Source organism: Lithobates pipiens, unplaced genomic scaffold, assembly GCF_037356315.1.
Source record: "Lithobates pipiens isolate NorthernLeopardFrog02 unplaced genomic scaffold, aLitPip1_a1.2 Scaffold_22, whole genome shotgun sequence".
NCBI lineage: Eukaryota > Metazoa > Chordata > Amphibia > Anura > Ranidae > Lithobates > Lithobates pipiens.
Window position 1 is genome coordinate 344,335,894 of NW_027507784.1, and position 22,595 is coordinate 344,358,488.

A 22,595-nucleotide genomic window follows, 5' to 3' on the forward strand; every position below is an offset into this window, starting at 1 on the left:
TCATGCACTGCCTTTGGTCCCAATGAAAGTGTTTGCAGTGTATTTGTCTCATTACATGAATAACATCTACAAAACTATATATATAAAAAAAAATAAAAAATCACTTTTCCACGAAGGACAGTCCGAAGGTTGACAATCACCTCCATTCACATCTCATCCCGACCAGGAAAAAAAAAAAAAAAATAGGAAAGCTCGCTATTGGTGGCCGGAGGAAAGGCCGGATCTGCGGGTGAATGATTGACCACAAATTGGGAGATGAAGAAAAAGGAAGATGCGAAGGAGGAACGGCGCTCTTCCTTGGAGGACTGCGCAGGGAGAAAGGAGCGACCATGGGGGCAGGTAAAGGATGGAGAGAGAATCGCATTCACCTCTGCAGAGCTGTACTCGTATTGTCTGCTGCAGTCATGTGTTTATACATAGTAACAAGAATAATAATAATAATCATAATAATAATAATAACAATAATAATAATAACAATAATAATAATAATAATAACAAATAGAACAACTAATTATTATTATTATTCCAGCGAAAGGATAACTTTGAAAATATTTTGGGAAATATATTATCGCATCAAAAAAAAAGCAAATCACTTTTTTTTTTAAATTTAAATAAGGCTTCATGCAGACTAGAAAGCTAAAAACTGCTATAAAAATCTAAAAATCTTTATTTTTTTGCTCCTTGCACCTGAGGGGGGGGGGGGGGGATTAGTTTTATCCACCTAAAATCTACAGGTGGATGGAGCTGTGCATAGGCTGCAGCAATTTGAAACAAGGTAGCAAGCTAGGGCCACTTCAGAAGCTGCGTGGCACGTGCATTTTTACATGCATTTTGCGGTGCGTTTATTTATAGGCTCGCCTTCTGAGGTCGCTTCCATCCGTTTTTCTTATTTGGGATCTTATGTGCACTCTGACGCAGTGCATTTTCATGCATTTTTTATGCATTTGCATGCATCTCTGTGCATTTGCAGTGCAGAAAATGTGCAGTTTGCTGTACTTTTTTCTTTCATTTTTGTACTTTTTTCTATATTCCCCCCCCCCCACCCCCCCATAGAATCACATGCTCTGTGCATTTGGAGTGCAGTCAGAATGCATCCAACTTCCGGTGTGAATGGACCCTTAGGCTGGATTCACACCTATGGCATTTTTTGTGCTTTTTGCATTTTGCAGATTTGCACTGCAGTCCATTTAACATGGTTTCCTATGGAAGACGCTGTGTGGTGCAAATCTACAAAATGCAAAAAAAACGCTAAAAACGCCTTACCTCCCGATCCTAACAAAGCATAAGCAAATGTTTTATTAGTTTTCGTTTTTACTTTGAATCTTTATATATTTTTGTTTCTCCTTTCACATGGATGGTTGGGGGTGGGGAATTAAAAACAGGCAGTTGAGCTGCAGTTTTACCGCTACCCCCCCCCCCCCCTCCTTCTCTGATCATCCACTTAAATTCTGCAGGCAGATGAGGGGCTGTGTACACACCCTGCAGCAATTTTAGAAAGCAGCTAGAAGAGTTTGACAGGCGGCACTGCCTGCCAAATGCACCCATGAGGCTCGATTCACATCTATGCATGCAGCGTTTCTGCAGTGCTTTTTGCTGTGCTTTCTGCTTTTTAAAAAAAAAATTTAACCGTGTTTTACTGTGATTTTGCCGCAATTTTTATTTTTTTTGTGCTTTTTTTTTTTTTGAGAAAATTTGTTGTTGGGCAGATTAAAAAATGAAAATCACGGAAAAAAAAAAAAAAAACGCACTAAATGCGTTTCTGCAGCTTCTCCATTGTAATCTATTGAACCAAAAAAAAAAAAAAGGAAAAAAAAGCACCATTTTGCTTTTTAAAAAAAGTCGCTGGCCCAAAAACGCAAAAGGTAAAAAAAATACATTGATGTATACATCTTCCATGGGAACCCATGTTAAAAAAAAAAAATAACATATCCTGCATTTCTGCAAAAAACAAAAACGCATTATTGTCAACGGAGCCGTGGCCCATGCACATCAGAAATTGCATGGGACGTCCATTTTTTTTTTCTAAGCTTGCAATCCCACTTTCATCGTTTTTTTTTCTTCTTTGGGCTTTCATTCGCACTGCACTCTGATTAAAAGTGGAATTTTGTGCATTTGCAGTGCAGAAAAATGCAGCCTGCTGTACTTTTTTTTTTTTTTCATTGCACTGCAATAGTGTGAACTATATCCATTGAATAACTTGGATCTTGGACTGCCTATGCGGTTGGGGTGCGGTCGATTATGCATCCCACTCCATTCGATGCGAATGGGCCCTCCCTATCCACTTCATGCAAATCGCTGCGCCCGTATTTTGACGCTAAATACCGTTGTTATAGCAGCAGCTAGCTGCCATAACCCCGGTATTTTCAGGAATGCCGGTAGCGGCGGAGACGATCGCGTTGCCTGGATGCCGAGTGAGGGAATGATGGCCCCCACTCGGCTTCATATCATTGGAGGGTGAAAGCGACGTCAAATGTCACTTCCGTCCAATGGTCTTAAAGGGGAATTTTTTTTTTATTTTTTATTTTTTATGACAATTTTATATATATTTTTTTTATTGCATTTTAGTGTAAGTTTGAGATCTGAGGTCTTTTTGACCCCCCCCCAGTTCTCACATTTTAAGAGGACCTGTCATGCTTTGTTTTCTATTACAAGGGATGTTTACATTCCTTGTAATAGGAATAAAAGTGACCCAACATTTTTTTTTTTTAAAGGAAAGTGTAAGCATAAAGATTATTTTTTTTAAAGCGCCCCATCCCGACGAGCTCGCACGCAGAAGCGAACGCATACGTAAGTCGCGCCCACATATGAAAATGGTGCTCAAACCACGCATATGAGGTATCGTCGGGATTGTTAGAGCGAGAGCAATAATTCTAGCATTAGACCAGGGAAGGCTTTAACACCATATTCCAATTTTTTGCTTTATGAGCCCTGCTGGGGAGATTTCTGTTCACTTCCTGTCTTGAAGATACAGCAGGACGTAAGAGAGGACAGTGTAAAAATAAAGATTTTTTATTTTTTTTTAAAGAGCCCCGTCCCGACGAGCTCGCACGCAGAAGCGAACGCATACGTAAGTCACGCCCACATATGAAAATGGTGCTCAAACCACGCATGTGAGGTATCGTCGGGATTGTTAGAGCGAGAGCAATAATTCTAGCATTAGACCTCCTCTGCAACTTAAAACTGGTAACCTGTAGAAATTTTGTAAACGTCACCAATGGAGATTTTTAAGTGCCAAAGTTTGTCGCCATTCCACGAGCCGGGGCGTAATTTTGAAGCGTGACTTGTTGGGTATCAATTTACTCGGCGTAACATTTATCTTTCACAATATGAAAAAAAAAATTGGGCTAACTTTACTGTGGTCTTATTTTTTTTAACTCAAAAAAGTGTATTTTTTTCCCCAAAAAAATTGTGCTTGTAAGACCGCTGCACAAATACGGTGTGACATAAAGTATTGCAATGACCGCCATTTTATTCTCTAGGGTGTCTGAAAAAAAAAAAAAATATATATATATATATATATATATATATATATAAGTGTCTGGGGGTTCCAAGTTTTCTAATTTTCTAGTAAAAAAAAACAAAAACAAACAGATTTTGACTTGTAAACAGCAAGTGTCAAAAAGAGGCTCGGTGGTTAAAAAAAAAAAAAATGTTTACGCAATAAATTTTCGCTCCTTTCACATGGATGGCTGGGGAGGCATAAAACTGGGCGGTTGAGCTGCATCCCTCCCCGATTATCTGCCTAAATTCTAAATTGTAACCAGATGAGGCTGTACACATGCTGCAGTAATTTTAACACAGCTAGTAGAGTTTGACAAGCATCATTGCCTGCCAAATGCACCCATTAAGGTTAATGGAGTGCGCCGCCACCGTGAGCCGCGGCTTGAGCCTGTGGTGTAATATAAGGCTGGATTCACACCTATGGCATTTTTAGTGTTTTTTTTTTTGCATTTTGCAGATTTGCACCACACAACGTGTTCCATAGGAAACCATGGTGAATGGACTGTAGTGCAAAACGCACTAAAAAAATGCCATAGGTGTGAATCCGGCCTTATTGGACACTGCTGCCAATGTGAAAGTCCCTTTTTAAGGTGTCTTTGGGTTCAGTTTCCTAAGAGGCTCATTCACAGCATGCAGTATTGTTGCGCATTACCTGAGCGCCGCAATGCAAGGTGAACGCACTCTTTCGTGAGCTGCAATGCGTTTCTAAAACACATTGAAGCGCTTGCTAAATTCCCCCCCCCCCCCCCTCTTTTATTTCTAGTAATTTGATACACTGCAGCAAACTGCGATTTCACACAGTATTGTTGCGCATTACTTGAGCGCCACGATACAGGGTGAACGCACTCTTCCGTGAGCTGCAATGCGTTTCTAAAACACATTGAAGCGCTTGCTAAATTCCCCCCCTTCTTTTATTTCTAGTAATTTGATACACTGCAGCAAACTGCGATTTCACACAGTATTGTTGCGCATAACCTGAGCGCCGCAATGCAGGGTGAACGCGCTCTTCCGTGAGCTGCAATGCGTTTCTAAAACACATTGAAGCGCTTGCTACATTTCTCCCCCCCCCCCTTCTTTTATTTCTAGTAATTCGATACACTGCAGCAAATTGCGATTTTTGTTACTGGCCAACCTATTTTCTGCACATTTTTCAACGCAATGAAACGAAAGCAAATGTTTCTTATTTGCTTGTAAAATTTGAATATAATTTTAGTTGTCTTTTGTGGTCAGTTCACAAGGGGCTCAGTCCCACCTCACAACACACAGAATTCTACGTATAACGCGATTGCACTGGTGAATGCGCGGTGCCACGTGCTGTTAAAACGCATTGCAGCGCTTGCTTTTTTTTTCCTTCTATGTAATTATATGCACTGCAATGCTTTGCGATCCATTGCAGTCGACAATGGTGCAATGTTTTGTAATGAAACAAAAGTAAATGTTTCTTATTTGCTTGTAAATTCCATTTTTTTTTTTTTAAATACTGTAAAGCTCCATTCACATTAGTGCATCTACAAAGTCGCAGTGCGACTACGGAGCAACTTTGATCCGACTTTACATCCTCTGGACCAAAGCCGCAACAAAAGTTGCACAAAAAGTAGTGCAGGCGCCTTTTCAAATTCGCTGCAACTTTAAGCTGCACTGATCTGAACGGGGGCCATTGCAAACACGGGGCTGCGACTTGTCATGTTAAAGTCACATGACAGTTCACACAAGGGTTAATGGGCCCTAAGCCCTCGTTCACACTGGTGCGATTTCTCATGCCATTTGATAGTTCCAAATCCCATGGCGAGTCACAACCCTTGTCGGCAACAGTGGCGGCCGCTCCATTAGGGGTGCAGGGGTACCGCCCTCCTCATCCATGCCTCCCTGCCCCTAATCTACATGCAGGATCCCCGACGCATGGATTTCAATGTTGTTTTTTTTTTTTTTTTAAGCACATGATTAGAGCCTGAGGCCGCGTACACACGGGCGGACTGTTCGCCCAACTTAGTCCACTGAACAGTGTTTCAGCGGACAGTCCGCTCGTGTGTGGGCTTCAGCGGACTGTTTCAGCGGACAGTTTGACGAACAAAGTCTTACGGAATTTCCGTAAGACAGTCCGTTCAAACTTGGTTTTGTCCGTCCAAACTTGGTTTCAGCGGACAGTCCGCTCGTGTGTAGGCAAGTTGGACGGACTAAGTATCGCGCATACTCAGAAAGGATTTACACGGCCGAAGGTTGCATTGCAGTGTATAGGACGTCGTTTTCCTAGTCCCGTCGTACGTGCCGTTCACGTCATCGCGCACGCTTTCAGCGGACTGTTCGTTCATTGTGTGTGGTCAAGTCCGTTCATGCAAATTTTGAGCGGACTGTTTGTCGGATTGTTTGACGAACTTAGTTGGGCGAACAGTCCGCCCGTGTGTACGCGGCCTGAGGGTGGGCTCGGGTCACAGAGCACTGCACCCTGAGCCCACCCAGTTGTGTAACAATAGCGATTTAATATTCAGCGATCGTCGGAGTGACAGGAGGGTGGGGGTGCAATCGACCGAACAGGGGGGAGAGTCAGGTGGTTTGAAAATAAAAATGGAGCATCAGGCGCCACTGGTCGGCAATGAAACCATTAATACTGTCGCACCAATTCATTGCCGACCAGTGGCGCCTGATGCTCCATTTTTTTTTGTGCAGAAATAGAATGGAGCTTTACAGTATTTAAAAAAAAAAATGGAATTTACAAGCAAATAAGAAACATTTACTTGAAAAAGGTTCCTGCAGATTAAAATGCATGAAAAATGCACTAAAAAATGCACTAAATGCAGACGCATGAGTGTGAATGTAGCCTGAGGGCTTGCGTAGACGGGCGTCGCCATCGATCGTTGCCTTTTCAACTCGGGTGCAGCGCAGTTCAAATGCATCTCAATTGGAAATGATGCACCTAAAGTAATGCAGAGCTGGTCAGTTGCAGCGTCAGAATCTGCATCCAAGTCGCAACATTGAAGTACGGCTATGTTCAGGCTACTGCATGGCGGGGAAGAGCGCAAAATTGTGCGTTTTCTCACACACACAAAAACGCACTTCCCTTTAGCAAGCATGCGGTGGTGCCGCACCTAAAGTAATGCAGAGCTGGTCAGTTGCAGCGTCAGAATCTGCATCCAAGTCGCAACATTGAAGTACAGCTATGTTCAGGCTACTGCATGGCGGGGAAGAGCGCAAAATTGTGCGTTTCCTCACACACACAAAAACGCACTTCCCTTTAGCAAGCATGCAGTGGTGCCATTCATTGTTCAGGGCACCCCCAAGCATCTGGGGGGGGGGGGAAGCAGTTTTGCACACACCAAGCCGCATGGTGACACAGCACCATTGCGATTTGTTGCGACACATTTTTGAAAAAAGAGTCCTGGACTTATTTTCTGTTTCTGACTCAGTAAATCGAACGGACTGCCCAACACCCGATGCGCAGGAACACAAGGAATTGTGCCCACGCTCAGTTGCCCCTGTAGGCGTCAACGCTGCCTTTATGCGGATCTGTTGACTCGCGTTTGATGTATGTTTTCAAAGGCTGTCAAATGCAGGAAAACTCCCGTCTACACGAGTCCTGAGATGCATGAATTATTTTAGATAGATTATTTATTTCCTCTGATAACGTTCCTCATCAAAACATCCGATGCCCAGACATGAAGACGCATCGATGTGCGGCCAGAAATTGAAATACATTGTTACTTTATCTCATGAATCGCAACTTTGTCTCCAACCAGAGTGTCTTCTTCCTCTGCGCTCATCTCAATCATCTCCATACAGAAGCTAGAGATATTTTAAGAGATGTAACCCCGGCGATGATCTTTGCAAATCGTACATACAGCACTCCATCACTGAGAAACACAAAATATGATGTGCATTCAATTCAGCTGATTTGTGCTCTATTATATATTGTAAAATTATATACAAAAAAAGAAAAAGAAAACGAAACATAAAATATATAATAGAACATAAAATAATATAAGTGTTGCTGTTCTACAGGCGGGATGTTTATACATTGTACACACTTTGTATTATATTGTGTTTGTTTTAGGATTTTTTACGTATTTGTGTAGTATTGTATACTAGCATGGGGGGATGGGGGATCTACATTTCTTTGTAAAATCTTGTATTGTAGAATGATCAAATGTTTCTTCTTAAGCCAGAAAACACTGGAAATGTTCTCTCTATTAGAATTGACTCCCTTCTGATTGATACCCCCTCAGTATGAACATCTTTCATCCCGGGGAAGTCAGGCTGTGAACCAGAACAATGTTTCTCATTCTCAATCTTTTTATAGTCTTAGTACCCTTTACTATATAATAATGATAATAATATGCAAAATTCCAAGCCTCACATCAGAGGTTCCCCCATCACATCAAAAGCCCCCCATCATATTAGAGCCCATCCCCACATCATGTCAGAGGTCCCCCCCATCACATCAGAGGTCCCCCATTACATCAGATGCCCCCCCATCAGAGATCCCCCCCCATCACATAAGAGGTCCTCCCATCATATCAGAGCCCACCCCCACATTATGTCAGAGGTGCCCTCATTATGTTAGAAGTCCCCCCATCACATCAGAGGTCCCCCCATCACATCAGAGGTCCTCCCATCATATCAGAGATCCCCCATCACATCAGAGGTCCCACCATCACATCAGAGGTCCCCCCACCATATAAGAGCTCCCCCCCATCACATCAGAGGTCCCCATCACATCAGAGATTCCCCACATCACATCAGAGATTCCCCCCATCACATCAGAGGTCGCCCATCACATCAGAGATCCCCCCATCACATCAGAGGCCCCCCATCACATCAGAGGCCCCCTCATAGCATCAGAGCCCCCCCCATCACATCAGAGGTCCTCCCATCATATCAGAGCCCACCCCCACATTATGTCAGAGGTGCCCTCATTATGTCAGAGGTCCCCCCATCACATCAGAGATCCCCCCTATCACATCAGATATTCCCCCCATCACATCAGAGGTCCCCCCATCACATTGGAAATTCCCCCCATCACACCAGAGGTCCCCCCATCACATCAGAGGTCCCGTCCCATCACATCAGAGGTCCTCCATCACATCAGAGGTCCCCTCATCACATTAGAGGCCCCCATCACATCAGAGATCCCCCCATCACATCAGAGGTCACATCAGAGGTCCTTCCATCACACCAGAGGTCACATCAGAGGTCCCCCCATCACATCAAAGTCTTCCCATCATGTCAGAGGTCCCCTCATCATATCAGAGATCCCCCCCCCCATCACATAAGAGGTCCTCCCATCATATCAGAGCCCACCCTCACATCAGAGGTCCCCCATTACAATCAGAGATTCCCCCATCACATCAGAGGTCCCCCCATTACATAAGAGGTCCCCCATCACATAAGAGGTCCCCCCATCACATCAGAGGTCCCCCCATCACATAAGAGGTCCCCCATCACATAAGAGGTCCCCCATCACATCAGAGGTCCCCCAATCACATCAGAGGTCCCCCCCATCACATCAGAGGTCCCCCCATCACATAAGAGGTCCTCCCATCATATCAGAGCCCACCCCCACATCATGTCAGATGTGCCCTCATTATGTCAGAGCCCCCCCATCACATCAGAGATCCCCCTATCACATAAGAGGTCACATCAGAGGTCCTCCCATCACATGAGAGATCCCCCATCACATCAGAGGTCCCCCCATCACATCAGGGGCCCCACTTTAATATCGGAGGTCCCCCCATCACATCAAAGTCTTCCCATCATGTCAGAGGTCCCCCATCATATCACAGTTCTGCCTTCACATCAGAAGCCCCCCACCTATCATGTCAGTGTCCCCCTTCCCATCATAATCTCCTCTTCACATCATTCCCCCATTGCATCAGAGGGCCCACCTTTCAAATCAGATTTACCATCCAATCAGAGTCCGGTCCATCATGTCAGAGGCCCCCACATACATGAGAGTCTCCCCATCACCACTTAGTCCTCCCTATGACACAGTACGCCCCCCCATCACACAGACCCCAATTCCAAAGCCCCCAATCACACAGCCCCCTCTTCAAATCAGAACCCTATATTTTGACCCCGGCAGCACGAGTGTCTCCCGAATTCTATGACTGGCCCTGCATGCCAGCTGCCAACACCATACCAACCAATGGCACTGTGCGTCCTGGCTTTAGAGCATCATTGAGAGTTATGGTGCTAGTAGCCGGCTGCCCCCCAGCCCCCCCACACACACACCATGGCGATTCATGATTCTAAATCAAGGCAAATAGATCCAATGCTTACGGCACCCCAGGGGATCACAAGCAGCACCCCACCCCCTGCTTAAGCAGCATTACTCTAGAAAACCTCCAGCTTGACTGATTGATCCTTCTCTTCTAATAGAAAATGTCCCCATGGATTTTATTGGCGTTCCTTTTCTCTGTAGCTGTCCTTGTAGCACTCGGGGGGTATGTGCAGAATTTCTATTCTACAAAAGGCGAGACGTGTGCCAGGATGTCATGCCACCATATTGGCAGGATGCCAGGGGAACGGCTGGCTCTCTATAGGCTGCTCCCAATGCAATGTCATTGTTGGCTGATGCTTTCTGATAATTAATCGGCATCCTAATTCATCGTCTCCCATAACAGGCGCCGTTTTACTTTGTTCACATAATGAAGGTTTATGTATTTAAATACACCAGAGAAACCATCGGGCATCAGCGGTGCTCACCTCCCTAGCAGTTCATGTTTTCCTCTGTACCAGGTAGGAGCACAGCTGGATTCATTAGTGGGCTTTATTAGGGCACAGCTATTTTTGCATTTTCTTTTTTTCTTTTTTTTACAGGTATATACAGTATATAGCGCCAACACTTTACATAGCACTTTACACTTACATCAGCCCCTGCCCTCTAGGAGCTTACAATCTAAGATCCCCATCTCACATACATGACCAGTTCTGACCTATCAGCGTGTATTTGCAGCGTGGGAGGAAACCCACAGGAGCTTTACAGAGGAAAACATTCCGATTCCGTCCAAGTGGTGTCCTGGCTGGGATTCAAACAGAGGTCCCCGGTGTGGTTAACAAACGCATAAAGCTCAACGCCCAAAGATTGTGCTTCTTCGGTGCGTTTGCCATGCGTAGGGCACCCCCTTCTGGGTGCAAATGCTCAAAAGAAGCATGAAGAAAAAAAACAAAAGCGTGTTAATGTGATGCTAGGTGCGGACCCTGTGATGCTAGGATGCTAGGGGGCTATAGATTAAAAGTTGCACTTGGAAAATTGAGATGTCAAACAATCGTTCCACAAACCCGTGGAGGCATGCACATGCAGAATCCCAACACTCTCAATCTGTTGGCAGATTGATTCTTTTTTTACCCCCAAAATTTGGTTGGCCTGCTGTTGTGTGCAGAGCTTGGGTGGAGCCGGGAGACCAGACACGTACCTTTAACCACCCGATGACTGCTTACTGTAAATATACTGCGAGTGGGTGGCAGATGCAGGCACAATCACGTACCTCTACGTTGGCTGATTCTCTCGGGTTTGGTGGCGCACCCCCCCCCCCCCCCTCCGCCGACCCATGCTGTGATTGGTACACAGCACGAGTCTTGCAGCTGGTTTCAGCCATTGATTTCAGCTGATGTCAGTGGATCGACTGTGGCCAATCACACACAGAGGTCTGTGTTTACAAAAAAAAAACACAGAACTTTGTGTACTGTAAACGGCGATCTTGCTGCTTCTTCCCCTTGCAGAGCAGGGAGACAAAACAGCCAGATAGTAAAGTAAAAGCAGCCCACATTACACAGAGTTAGGCACATAAATAACCCCTTTATCGCCCTACATCACATATGTCAAATACAAGGCCTGCAGGCCACATACATCTTGTCATGTCATTGTCATGTGGCCCTCACACCCAATTTTACAGCCAGATCATGGCCGAAGCTCCATTCTTGCCGACTCCTCCGGCTCTCACCCCCATTGTCACTAGTGATATCAGTGTTAGTTAGTGACCCTCCCAGGCAGTCGGTGGCAGCCTGTGTCTTTTTTTGGGGGGGGGGGGCGGCAAACAACCCCTCCCCTACTGGTCATCTCAGTCAGCACCCCCCCCCCACCCCCCTTGCAGCTACCCAAGCAGGTCACGGCGGATGGGCTGCGGGCTCTGGCGGACGGGCTGCGGGCTCTGGCGGACCTGGCTGTGGGCTCCGGCAGGCAGCAGCAGGTTTTGGAGGGTAGCAGGCTCCAGTGGCAGAGGCAGGTTGCAGGCTTCGGTGGGTTGCAGGCTCTGGCGGCAGCAGGCTTCTATGGACGGCGGGCGGTCTCCTGTGTCTTCTGTGCGGCTCCTCCCTTCTTCTCCTAGGCATCCAATTGGATTGCCTGTCCACACCTGGGTGGGCTCCAGATGCAGTGCTCTGCGCCCCGAGCCATTCCTATTTTGAATCCTATTAGAGCCTCTGGCTCTAATCAGTGCTACAAAAAACCACACCCCTGCCCATCCCCCCATAGGAATTCATGCACTCGGCATCCTGAAAGGGGACGGGCGCATGAATAGTGAGGGCAGCGGGGCAAGGATAGGGAGCGCCCACAAAAGATGGGCCACCCCTGCAGACAGTGTCTCTTAGCCATCCTATCACAGTCACAATATAAGTCACTGATCACCGCCATTACAATATAAAGTCTAAAGCTTTGTAAATCCCACTATTCATCCCCTAGTTTGTAGACCCCATTACTTTCACACAACCCAATTAATATACACTTATTGTGATTTTATTTATTTTTTTCGTTTTTTTAACCAAAGATTTTCTGTCTATTTTTTGTTTATATAATAAAAAATAAAAAACTGAGGTGATCAAATACCATCAAAAGAAAGCTCTATTTGTGGGAAAGAAATGTTATAAATTTAATTAGGGTACAGTGTTGCATGACCGCACAATTACTAGTTAAATAAGCGCAGTGATGAATAGCCAAAAAATGGCCTGGTCATGAAGAGGGTAATACCTTCTGGAGGTCAAATGGTTAAAGCTTGTGGGCCCTGGTGCAAAAGTTGACCTGGTGCCCCCCTCTCTACCATCTGCCACTTCCAACCGCTTGCCAAAATACTTCCACTGCGTGCCAAGCTACTCCTGCTGCCCCCTGCTCATGCACATGAGGTGGGGACAGGCAGGCCACACTCGGAGCTGCTGGGTGAAAGCGGTGGGCTTCAATGTAAAAGAGGAAACTCAGAGGGCCCGGCCTGGGCCCCACCAGGGGTGTGCGGGCACCCTGACCTCCAGATTCATACACAAACCCATTACTTTCACCCGGCAGCTTAGAGTGTAGCCTACCTTTCCCCACCTTGTGTGCAGGGCTGGGACAAGGGGGTGGGCAGGAGGGACGGTTGCCCTGGGCACTGTGGTATCATGTGAGGTGAGATTGGGGGGACGGGATTTGTGTTGGGAGGGGGAATTAGGGGAGCGGCAGGGGGTAAGAATTGTTCTAGGAGGGCAAATTTAGGGAGGTGCAGTAGCTAGGAGTGGTTATTTGGGAGGATTTGTGTTGGGAGGGGGGATGGGGAAGAGGATTTGTTCCATAAAAGTAATATGGTAGAGGGGAAATATTTTTTTTTGGGGGGGGATTTGTGCTAGTAGGGATGATTGTGGGGGATATGTGCTGTGATTGGGGATTGGGGGAGGGGAATCTGTGCTGGAAGGCGGATTTGGAGTGGGAGGGGGGGGTTGAGCTTGGGGAGGAAATTTTAAGGGGTCGAGGATTTGTGCTAGGAGGGTGAATTTTGTTTAGGAGGGGAAATTTTCGGGATGAGTGGGGCAAAGATTTGTGCTGGGAGGAGGGATTTCTGCAGGTTGCGGATTTGTAGGGGGGGGAGGGGGTGAGCATGTAGATTAGGTGTTGATTTTTTTGTTTTGTTTGGGGGGTGGGATTTTCCCCTGAGATATAATGATCATACATCTTTTTTTGGAGGGGGGGAGGGTGCAATTTGGCAAGCTCGTGGTGTAGAACATGACGTGACAGGGAGGCCACAAGGGCCCCCAGGAGCATAGGCGGGGTCACCATTGCGACCCTTTGAGCTCCGCCCATGCCGGAGGCCGGCAAACTCACCTAAAAAGACTTACTTTCTGTAAAAACAGAAGCGCTGCGCGTCCTCGCGCTTTTTTGTAGGTAGTCTACCCTCTCCGAGCCTCCCAGGTTGTTGAGTCTTTTTCAATAAAGAAATCTTTTTTTTTTTGTCTATTGAAGTTTTGGATAAAGCTTTGCAGCCGCTTCTCAGACTAACAGAGGAGCGTGTAAGAGGTGCGAGCCGTATTAAAAGTCCTTTTGATTGTGCGGAATTTTATTTCAAAGGGAGGATTCTGCACTTTTTATCTGAGGCTGAGATATTTGAAGGAAGATTTGAGCAATCGAAGCGGAACAAACAGAAAGTGACACGCTGGAGTCGATTTCCATATTTTGTGCTTTAGCGTGTCGAAAAAAAAAAAAAAAAAACGCACTGCAGAGATGTCAGCTGTGATAAATCAGAGAGGTCTGTATTCCTCCCAACGCAGCCCGGCGCTGAGACAAGGACACCGGCGCTGCAAAGGAACTTGTGGAGCTCTGAGGGCCGCTTGATGCAGAATTACAGCTGGTGCTAAATGTATAAAACTACGGCGTGTAAAGCCATGCTGCTCAACTTATAGGGGACAAGGGACCCCCCCAATGTGCCAGCTTAAAGCACCATAGGGCCACACATAATATTTAGTAAATGTAACATTACAGAAGGCTGTCAGAAACATCCTACAGGAGATGGTCAGAGACTGCAGACATAGAGATGGTCAGAGACTGCAGACATGATACAGGAGATGGTCAGAGACTGCAGACATGATGCAGGAGATGGTCAGAGACTGAAGACATGATACAGGAGATGGTCAGAGACTACAGACATAGAGATGGTCAGAGACTGCAGACATGATGCAGGAGATGGTCATAGACTGCAGACATGATACAGGAGATGGTCAGAGACTGCAGACATGATACAGGAGATGGTCAGAGACTGAAGACATAGAGATGGTCAGAGACTGCAGACATGATACAAGAGATGGTCAGAGACTGCAGACATGATGCAGGAGATGGTCAGAGACTGCAGACATAGAGATGGTCAGAGACTGCAGACATGATAAAAGAGATGGTCAGAGACTGCAGACATGCTACAGGAGCATAAGCGTGCGCACGGGGTGTGCCTGGGCACACCCTAATCCCTGTCTCCTGGAATGTTGCATTCAAGAGAGTGTGTAGTCCCCGCCCACCTGAACCAGTTTCACAGGCAGCAGATGGTGAGGTTTACTAGAGCTGCTGAGTGTGTGCTGCCACTCAGTGCCAACCAATGCTGCCTATCAGTGTCAACCAATGTTGCCATGCCATGTTGCCATGCCAATCAGTGCCAATCAATGCTGTCTATCGGTGCTGTCAATCAGTGCTGCCAATTAGTGCCAACCAGTTCTGCTAATCAGTGCCAACAAGTATTGCCAATCAGTGCCAACCAATGCTGCCAATCAGTGCCAATCAGTGCTGCCTATCAGTGCCAATCAACGCAAATCAGTGCTGCCATTCAGTGCCAATCATTGCTGCCTATCAGTGCCAACCAATGCTGCCAATCAGTGCCAATCAATGCTCCCAATCAATGCCTATCAATGCTACCTATTAGTGCCAATCAATGCTGCCAATCAGTGGCCACCGGTGCTGCCTATCAGTGCCCATAAGTGTTGCCAATCAGAGTCCATCAGTGCTGCCTATCAGTGCCAATCAGTGTCCATTAGTGCTGCTAATCAAAGCCCATCAGTGCCACCTATAAGTGCTGCCAATCAGTGCTGCCTCTCAGTAGCACCTATCAGTGCTACCAATTACTGCCCATCAGTGCTGCCAATCAGTGCCACCTATCAGTGCTACAAATCAGTGCCCATCAGTGCTGCCAATCAGAGCCAATCGGTGCTGCTAATCATTGTCACCTATTAGTGTAAATCGGGGCAGCTATTAGTGCCCATCATTGCTGCCAATCAGTGCCCCCTATCAGTGGCAATCAGTGCCCATCAGTGCTACCAATCAGTGCCCATCAGTGCTGCCAATCAGTGCTGCTAATCAGTGCCCATCAGTGCACTGCATGCAGGGATGGGGAGATGAACTCTGCAGCCAGGCACATTGTCCATGGTGGGGGGGGGGGGGCACAGCTGAAATTTGTTGATGTTTATTAATGCCACACGCTGCTCTTTTGTATAATAGGTAATCCCCACACTACTATTTACAATAAACTACTGGAGGTAAAATTAAAAAAAGTGTCAGTGAAAGACTTGCCGCTAAGCACTGTTATGTGTCCCACGCCACAAAAAAAAGTCCATGTCCTCTTACTGTTTCCAGACTTACTATGCAGGGATTTCTTTTTCCTGAGATCTTCTTTCACGACAGCAAGTTTCTGTTCCTCCTTAGCAATGCGGTGAAGTCTGTTCACCATTTTATCTTGGAAGAATAGTAAGGACTCCCTTTGCATAGGGACAGGCCCAGGATCCATTGCAGCTTGGAGTAGGCATCAGTGCCTCTGGAGAGCCTCCGCCTTCATCTCCCCCCACCCACTGCATGGTGCTTGGGGGAGAAGCCTGCAGGACAGGCCCAGGCTTGATGTTTCCTCCAGCTGAGACAAAAGCAGAGTGAGCCAACAGCACCACCCGGTGGAGCTCCTCCTCTGGTGCAGAGACTGATGCGACTGGCTCTGTGTTCTCTGTAAAGGGCTGCAGGATATGTCAAAGCTATATAAATGTATAATAATAATAGTGTGTGACTGCGGGGGAGTGGACATTAGAGTGTAAACTCCTTAATTTTTTATTCAATTTGAGACAGAGTGCCCCTTTAAAGGAGACTGCATAAAATCATTATATGAGTTTACACAGTGCTGGGGGTCCTCATAGCAGCTCTCTGATCAAGCTGTATCCAGAGAAATGAGGCTCCATCTAAAACTGAACATACAATGTCCCCACACCCCTTCTGCCTTGCAATGAAGCGGAACGGATTGATCTTTCTGCTTAGTTAGCCGTTTGAAACCTGATGGTCTAATCTGCATTAAGTAATTGCAGGATTAGTGCGACATAAAAACATTGGTGTATATAATTACCTATAAGACCGGCTCCTCCCTCCTGGAAGAGTGCACCGACTTTGCTCTTAAAGCTGAACCCTGAGCAGTTATAAAAAAAACAATAATTAACACCAGTATGAGTTTATTTAAATACAAGCATTGGGATTTCCATTGAAGGGAGTTCTTGCCAAACTCTGCATTTTTCATGTGAGCGCATGCAGCTTCAGTGAACTGTTGACAGTTGACAAGAAGAGGTTGTGTGAGACTTGCTTTGCCTGCCGTTCATATGCACCTCAATAAAACATGCGGAGTCCCAGGGCTAGAGCTAGCCTATCATTGTCAGATGTGGGGGTGCAGTAAAAATAATGTGAGGCCAGTGTACAGGGTGTCAGTAGGGCAGTGTACAGGGTGTCAGCAAGGGAGCGTACTGGAATCAGCAGGGCAGAGGACAGGGATCAACAGGGCAGAGGACAGGGGTCAGCAGGGCAGAGGACAGGGGTCAGCAGGGCAGAAGACAGGTCAGCAGGGCAAAGGACAGGCGTGAGTAGGGCAGAGAACAGGTGTCAGCAGGGCAGGAGAATGGGGTCACCAGGGCAGAGGAAAGTGTTCAGTAGGGCAGAAGACAAGGGTCAGCAGGGCAGAAGAAAGGATTCAGTAGGGCTGAAGACAGAGGTCAGCAGGGCAGAGGACCGGGGTCAATAGGGCAGAGGACCAGGGTCACTAGGGAAGAAGACAGGGGTCAGTAGGGCAGAGGACAGGCGTCAGCAGGGCAGAAGACAGGTCAGCAGGGCAAAGGACAGGGGTTAGTGGGGCAGAAGACAGGGGTCAGTAGGGCAGGGGTCAGAATGGCAGAAGACAGGCCAGCAGGGCAAAGGACAGGTGTCAGCAGGGCAGGAGAACAGGGGTCAGCAGGGCAGAGGAAAGGGTTTAGTAGGGCAGTGTACAGGGGGTCAGCAGGGAAAAGCATGGCAAGTCAGCAGGGCAGTGAGGGGGGTGCAACGAAAATCTGGGGGAGGCACAACCCACCCCAGCACCTCCCTAGATCTGGCCAGAATGCATTTCAATGCAAAGCAGAATAAAGTGGTTGTATATCCTTTTGTTCCATTTTTACCTACAGGTAAGCCTATAAAAAGGCTTACCTGTAAGTAAAATGAATATCTCCTAAACCTGTACAGTTCAGCATGCGCTGTGAAGGTCCCAGCACATGCTGTCGGACCTTCCTGGAAAGAAGACTCCCCCGCAGATGCGACGTCATCGTGGCTCCGGCCACTCACAGTGCCAGAGCCGCGAACCCTGAAGACACGCCGAGGGTAACATGTCATGTCAGCTCCCTCAGCGGTGACAGGGATCAGATGGTGACGCCTCATTCTAAGGTAAGTATTTCATAATGAGCTAGTATGCATACTAGCTCATTATGCCTTTGCTTTACAGGTTTTAAAAAAATAATAAAAAATACTTTTTTTTGTGCGGATATACAACTGCTTTAAATACAGCCTGTGAACTATCAACAATTATGATGGTCAATAAGATAATCAACCTCTTGCAATCCTTGCACAGCAAGAGTTCAAGACTGGGAAAGGAAAGGGCAATGCCAGGAGCCAATCAGATGTTCTGCAAGCACTTGTGTTGAGAAGGAACAGGCAGTTAGGGGGACAGAGCAGTGGGATGAACTAATCAGCATGCTGCTGTGCATTGGGGGGACAGGGGCGGACTGACCATTCGGGCACTCGGGCACTGCCCGAGGGCCCCATGCCACTAAGGGGCCCCATCAGGGTTGCCAGCCTCAGTAAAACCAAGGACAGTATGTAAAAATCTGTTTGTTTGTTTTTTTAATCCCAAGATTATAGCTGCCGTCTCTCCAGTACCTTTTCAGTGTGTGTAGGTGTATTCTGTGTGTGTATATTGTGTGTCTGTGTGTGTATACTGTGTGTCTGTATGTGTATACCATGTGGCCCCATAATCTATTGCCTGGGGGCCCCATAATCTCCTATTGCTGGGGGCCCCATAATCTTCTCCTATTGCCTGGGGGCCCCATGAGTTGTCAGCCGCCCCTGGGGTGGTGGGGGGGGTTGGCTGCCCGAACCTGGAAGAGGTAGCCGGACACCTGATGACATCACAGAAGAAGGTTGGCTGTCATACCTGAGCAGTAGATTGCAGCAGGACAATGCTGGATCCGATGGATAGGGGAGTCTCTGAATCTAGAGATCTCTGGGGGAGGGGGTTTTAGGGGAAGTTCCTTTTTTAGTATTCAGGGGCCCTAAATTTGGGGTGCTGATATACAAATAATGAGAGCACCTCTGTATAGTTTGAGTGGGGCACGGCAAGACGCCAACTTTACAGCTGGAATACGATGAGAGAAGAAATAATTCTCGGCGTGTGCTGGTCAGCGTGCCACCAACTTGAATGACTTCTTAATTGCTGGAGGGCGCCCGGCCTCCCATGAAGGCTCATACACCCGCGCAGCCTTCCACAAAGCGCCATAAAAAGGCGTTCTGGTAATTTGGAACATAAGAATCACGAGAACACCATGTGGCCTCCAGCTGATAATTCTTCACAGAGAACAATTCCTCATTTATCTGCAGATTATTCCAATCCTCCTCTTATATCGCCGCTCTGCAATCACAGACAAGTATTTAAAGATTTGGAACAAATGGGATACAAAACAAAGAAGCGTAAAAGTATTTCCTTCAAATGTATCAATTCTATTATTATTATTACACTGAATATAAGAAACAAATGTAACCAGATTTTTATTTATTTTTATTATATTGCACAGTATAGAATGTAACAAAATGTGTTATTTGTATTATTATGTTAGAAAATAATACAAATGTAGCAAAATGTATCACTTTTACTATTATTATAATTATTATTATTATATTACACAATATAGAAAACAAATATAACGAGATGTATCACTTTTTTTTATGATTATTTTATTACACAATATAAAATAGAAATAGAACAAGCTGTATCCATTTTTTGGCACCCTGGAAGCAATGATACAATTTACAGGTTATTTAAAGCACTTTTCATCATCTTTACATTTCATTTTAATAAAATCTGATTGCGTATTATTGGATGATTGAAGTGAGCGCAGCTTCACCCTATATACTAAGCTTAGTAAACAATCACCAATCATTTAGTAAAAGCCCCATTGCCTTATTGTGCTCGTCAGTTTGGATCTCTGTGTTAGGATAAGCACAGCAGAAGATGTTGGGGGGTCTCAATTGTAGGGGTCCCTCTGATCACTATAGGTCAGTGGGAGATACGCAGCACCAGGGGCCCTCTGCCCCCACTTTCTCATGGTCATGACCTCGGGGTGATCACACCCTCCTATGTCTAGGGGAGATTTGTGGGTTTCTGTAGAGGAGTTTGCACAATAAAGATTAGTCGTCTGCCAGCGGAATCGTCTCCGGCTGTGATTGTCACCTGTATGAGGTGGGAATTTGTTTTTCCCCATACTGTGCTCAGACAAGTCTAGAACATGCGGAGCCCCCCCCCCCCCCCCCACCTGTCACCACGGGAGATTCCGCCGCACAGGAATCAATAGAACTCAAAGACGTGACAGCACCGTCCTTACCATCCCATCCTATAATATCTTTATATTTCTATTATATGTGCAAGTATAAGGAGTCACTCCACCCAGAAGTCTCATATCGCTTGTTTGGTCTGCTGAGATATCTGGTCTGTACACCCGCTGTGCCCATTATGAGGGGTTCCCACCATCCCTGTGCTGAGTTCCCGGGTCTGTACACCCACTGTGCACATTATGAGGGGTTCCCACCATCCCTGTGCTGAGTTCCCGGGTCTGTACACCCAATGTGCCCATTATGAGGGGTTCCCACCATCCCTGTGCTGAGTTCCTGGGTCTGTACACCCAATGTGCCCATTATGAGGGGTTCCCACCATCCCTGTGCTGAGTTCCCGGGTCTGTACACCCGCTGTGCCCATTATGAGGGGTTCCCACCATCCCTGTGCTGAGTTCCCGGGTCTGTACACCCAATGTGCCCATTATGAGGGGTTCCCACCATCCCTGTGCTGAGTTCCCAGATCTATACACCTGCTGTGCCCATGATGCGGGGTTCCCACCATCCCTGTGCCGAGTTCCCGGGTCTGTACACCCGCTGTGCCCATTATGAGGGGTTCCCACCATCCCTGTGCTGAGTTCCTGGGTCTGTACACCCGCTGTGCCCATTATGAAGGGGTTCCCACCATCCCTGTACTGAGTTCCTGGGTCTGTACACCCGCTGTGCCCATTATGAAGGGGTTCCCACTATCCCTGTGCTGAGTTCCCGGGTCTGTACACCCGCTGTGCCCATTATGAAGGGGTTGAATCACTCTCTGGATTCACTGAGTTGTAGAGTAGGGACTTCCCTGACAGACTGTCACTCTGCAACGGAGTCTCCATTCTCCTGCAGCAATCTTATTGTCTAAAATAAAATCTACCAGGCAGAGGGAAGAACCTGTACCTGGTATCCCACCACCAGTGTCTGAAAAATATACCATGCCGGGGGAGGGGAGATTTATTAGGTCAATGCCATCGGGACGGGAACTCCGGCTCCGGATATTCCAAATGTTATGAAGTCAATAATATATTTCCTCCTATATGATACAATTTCCAGCTTAAGATATTATTATTTGCACCACACCTATGGCGCCGATACTCACCATGGAAGAATGTGTGCTAATCTTTATTAGGCGGTGGCACAGTGTCTATATATACATACATATAATATACAGTATATATATATATATAATCTGTGTACGGAATGTCTGTATCTCTCAGTCGAGGTGAACAGAGATCAGTCTTGTATGTAAAGCTGAACTCCAGCCAAAAACTATTTTTGCCCATTTGTACTGTAACAATAAATGAACACTAATACAGTGTGCAGTGTGCGGCTGCTGCTGTGTTATGTAATAGTCTTACCTCCAGCAACAATAGACCCCTCCCCAGCAACAATAGACCCCTCCCCAGCAACAATAGACCCCACCCCAGAAACAATAGACCCCTCCCCAGCAACAATAGACCCACCCCAGCAGCTCGATCCTCATCCCTTTACTATATGACTACATCTTTAGCAACAATAGATATCCCACACTCCCACACAACAATAGACCTTCCCCCAGCAACAACAGACCCCCAACAGCAACAACAGATCTTCCAGCAGCCAATAACAATAGACCTCTCCCTAGAGTTGCCTCCTCATCCCTTTAAACCCGAACACATATTAATTACACCGCTACCACACCAACCATCCCTGTCTCCCGGGTCCCATGCTGAGCAGCTGCTTACAGAACACAGGAGGTTGCTCGGTCAGCACATCAGCATCATTCACAGAGCACTTTTCATTTTCTCAATGAATGCAAAGAGTTCTTTGATTGGACAAGGTGGAGAAGATCATGATGTCATCTATCCACCTCATCCAATCAGCGAAAAATCGATCTGCAAAGCTGGAATTTTTCTATTAGTAATTTTATTAGTGCTGAATTTCTAAAATAACTTTTTTTTTTTTCATTTTAATGCAGGTGTCTTGTCAAATAACGTCCTCCATCGGATAGTGTCCGCTGCGTACTGCGCATGCGCAGTACACAGCAACACAGATTCCGAAAATTGCCGAGGATGAACGGCGCCTGCGCCGTGAGTCCAGGTTCTAGCCCCACTATCAAAGTGGATATAGAGTAGGAATAAAAAAGAGCCGAGCGCAGCGAGGCCGAGCCCGAAGCGTGGCGAGCGAAGCTCACCCGCGAGGGGCCCTCTAAAATTCACATCCCTATGTCCGCTTGGATGGTGGGGCTACCACCTCCACTCACGGCGCAGGCGGCGTTCAGCTTCGGAGATTTTCCGAAGCTTCGTCTGCTCCGTACTGCGCATGCGCAGTACGAAGCGGACACTATTTGATGGCCGGACACTATACGGCAGACAACAGGCAATGTAAGTACATGATTTTGAGCTGGTATCAGCCTCTTGACGTCCCTGTGCAGCAGAGATTAGACTAGGAGAGAGAGAAAATCAGCAGAAGGAGCCAGCCAGTTGTTCTGCAG

The 22,595-nt window shown here is 46.7% G+C and overlaps 1 protein-coding gene across 1 annotated transcript in view; it reads left to right on the forward strand.

Moving 5' to 3' along the window:
- Positions 1 to 218: 218 nt before the first annotated feature.
- The window catches only part of LOC143925106 (solute carrier family 15 member 2-like), a 65,824-nt gene continuing 43,447 nt past the window's right edge, over positions 219 to 22,595 (forward strand). Inside the window, 1 exon segment of the mRNA XM_077449719.1 lies at positions 219 to 339. Within this exon segment, the coding sequence (XP_077305845.1) occupies positions 234 to 339 (106 nt within the window). The 5' untranslated portion in view covers positions 219 to 233.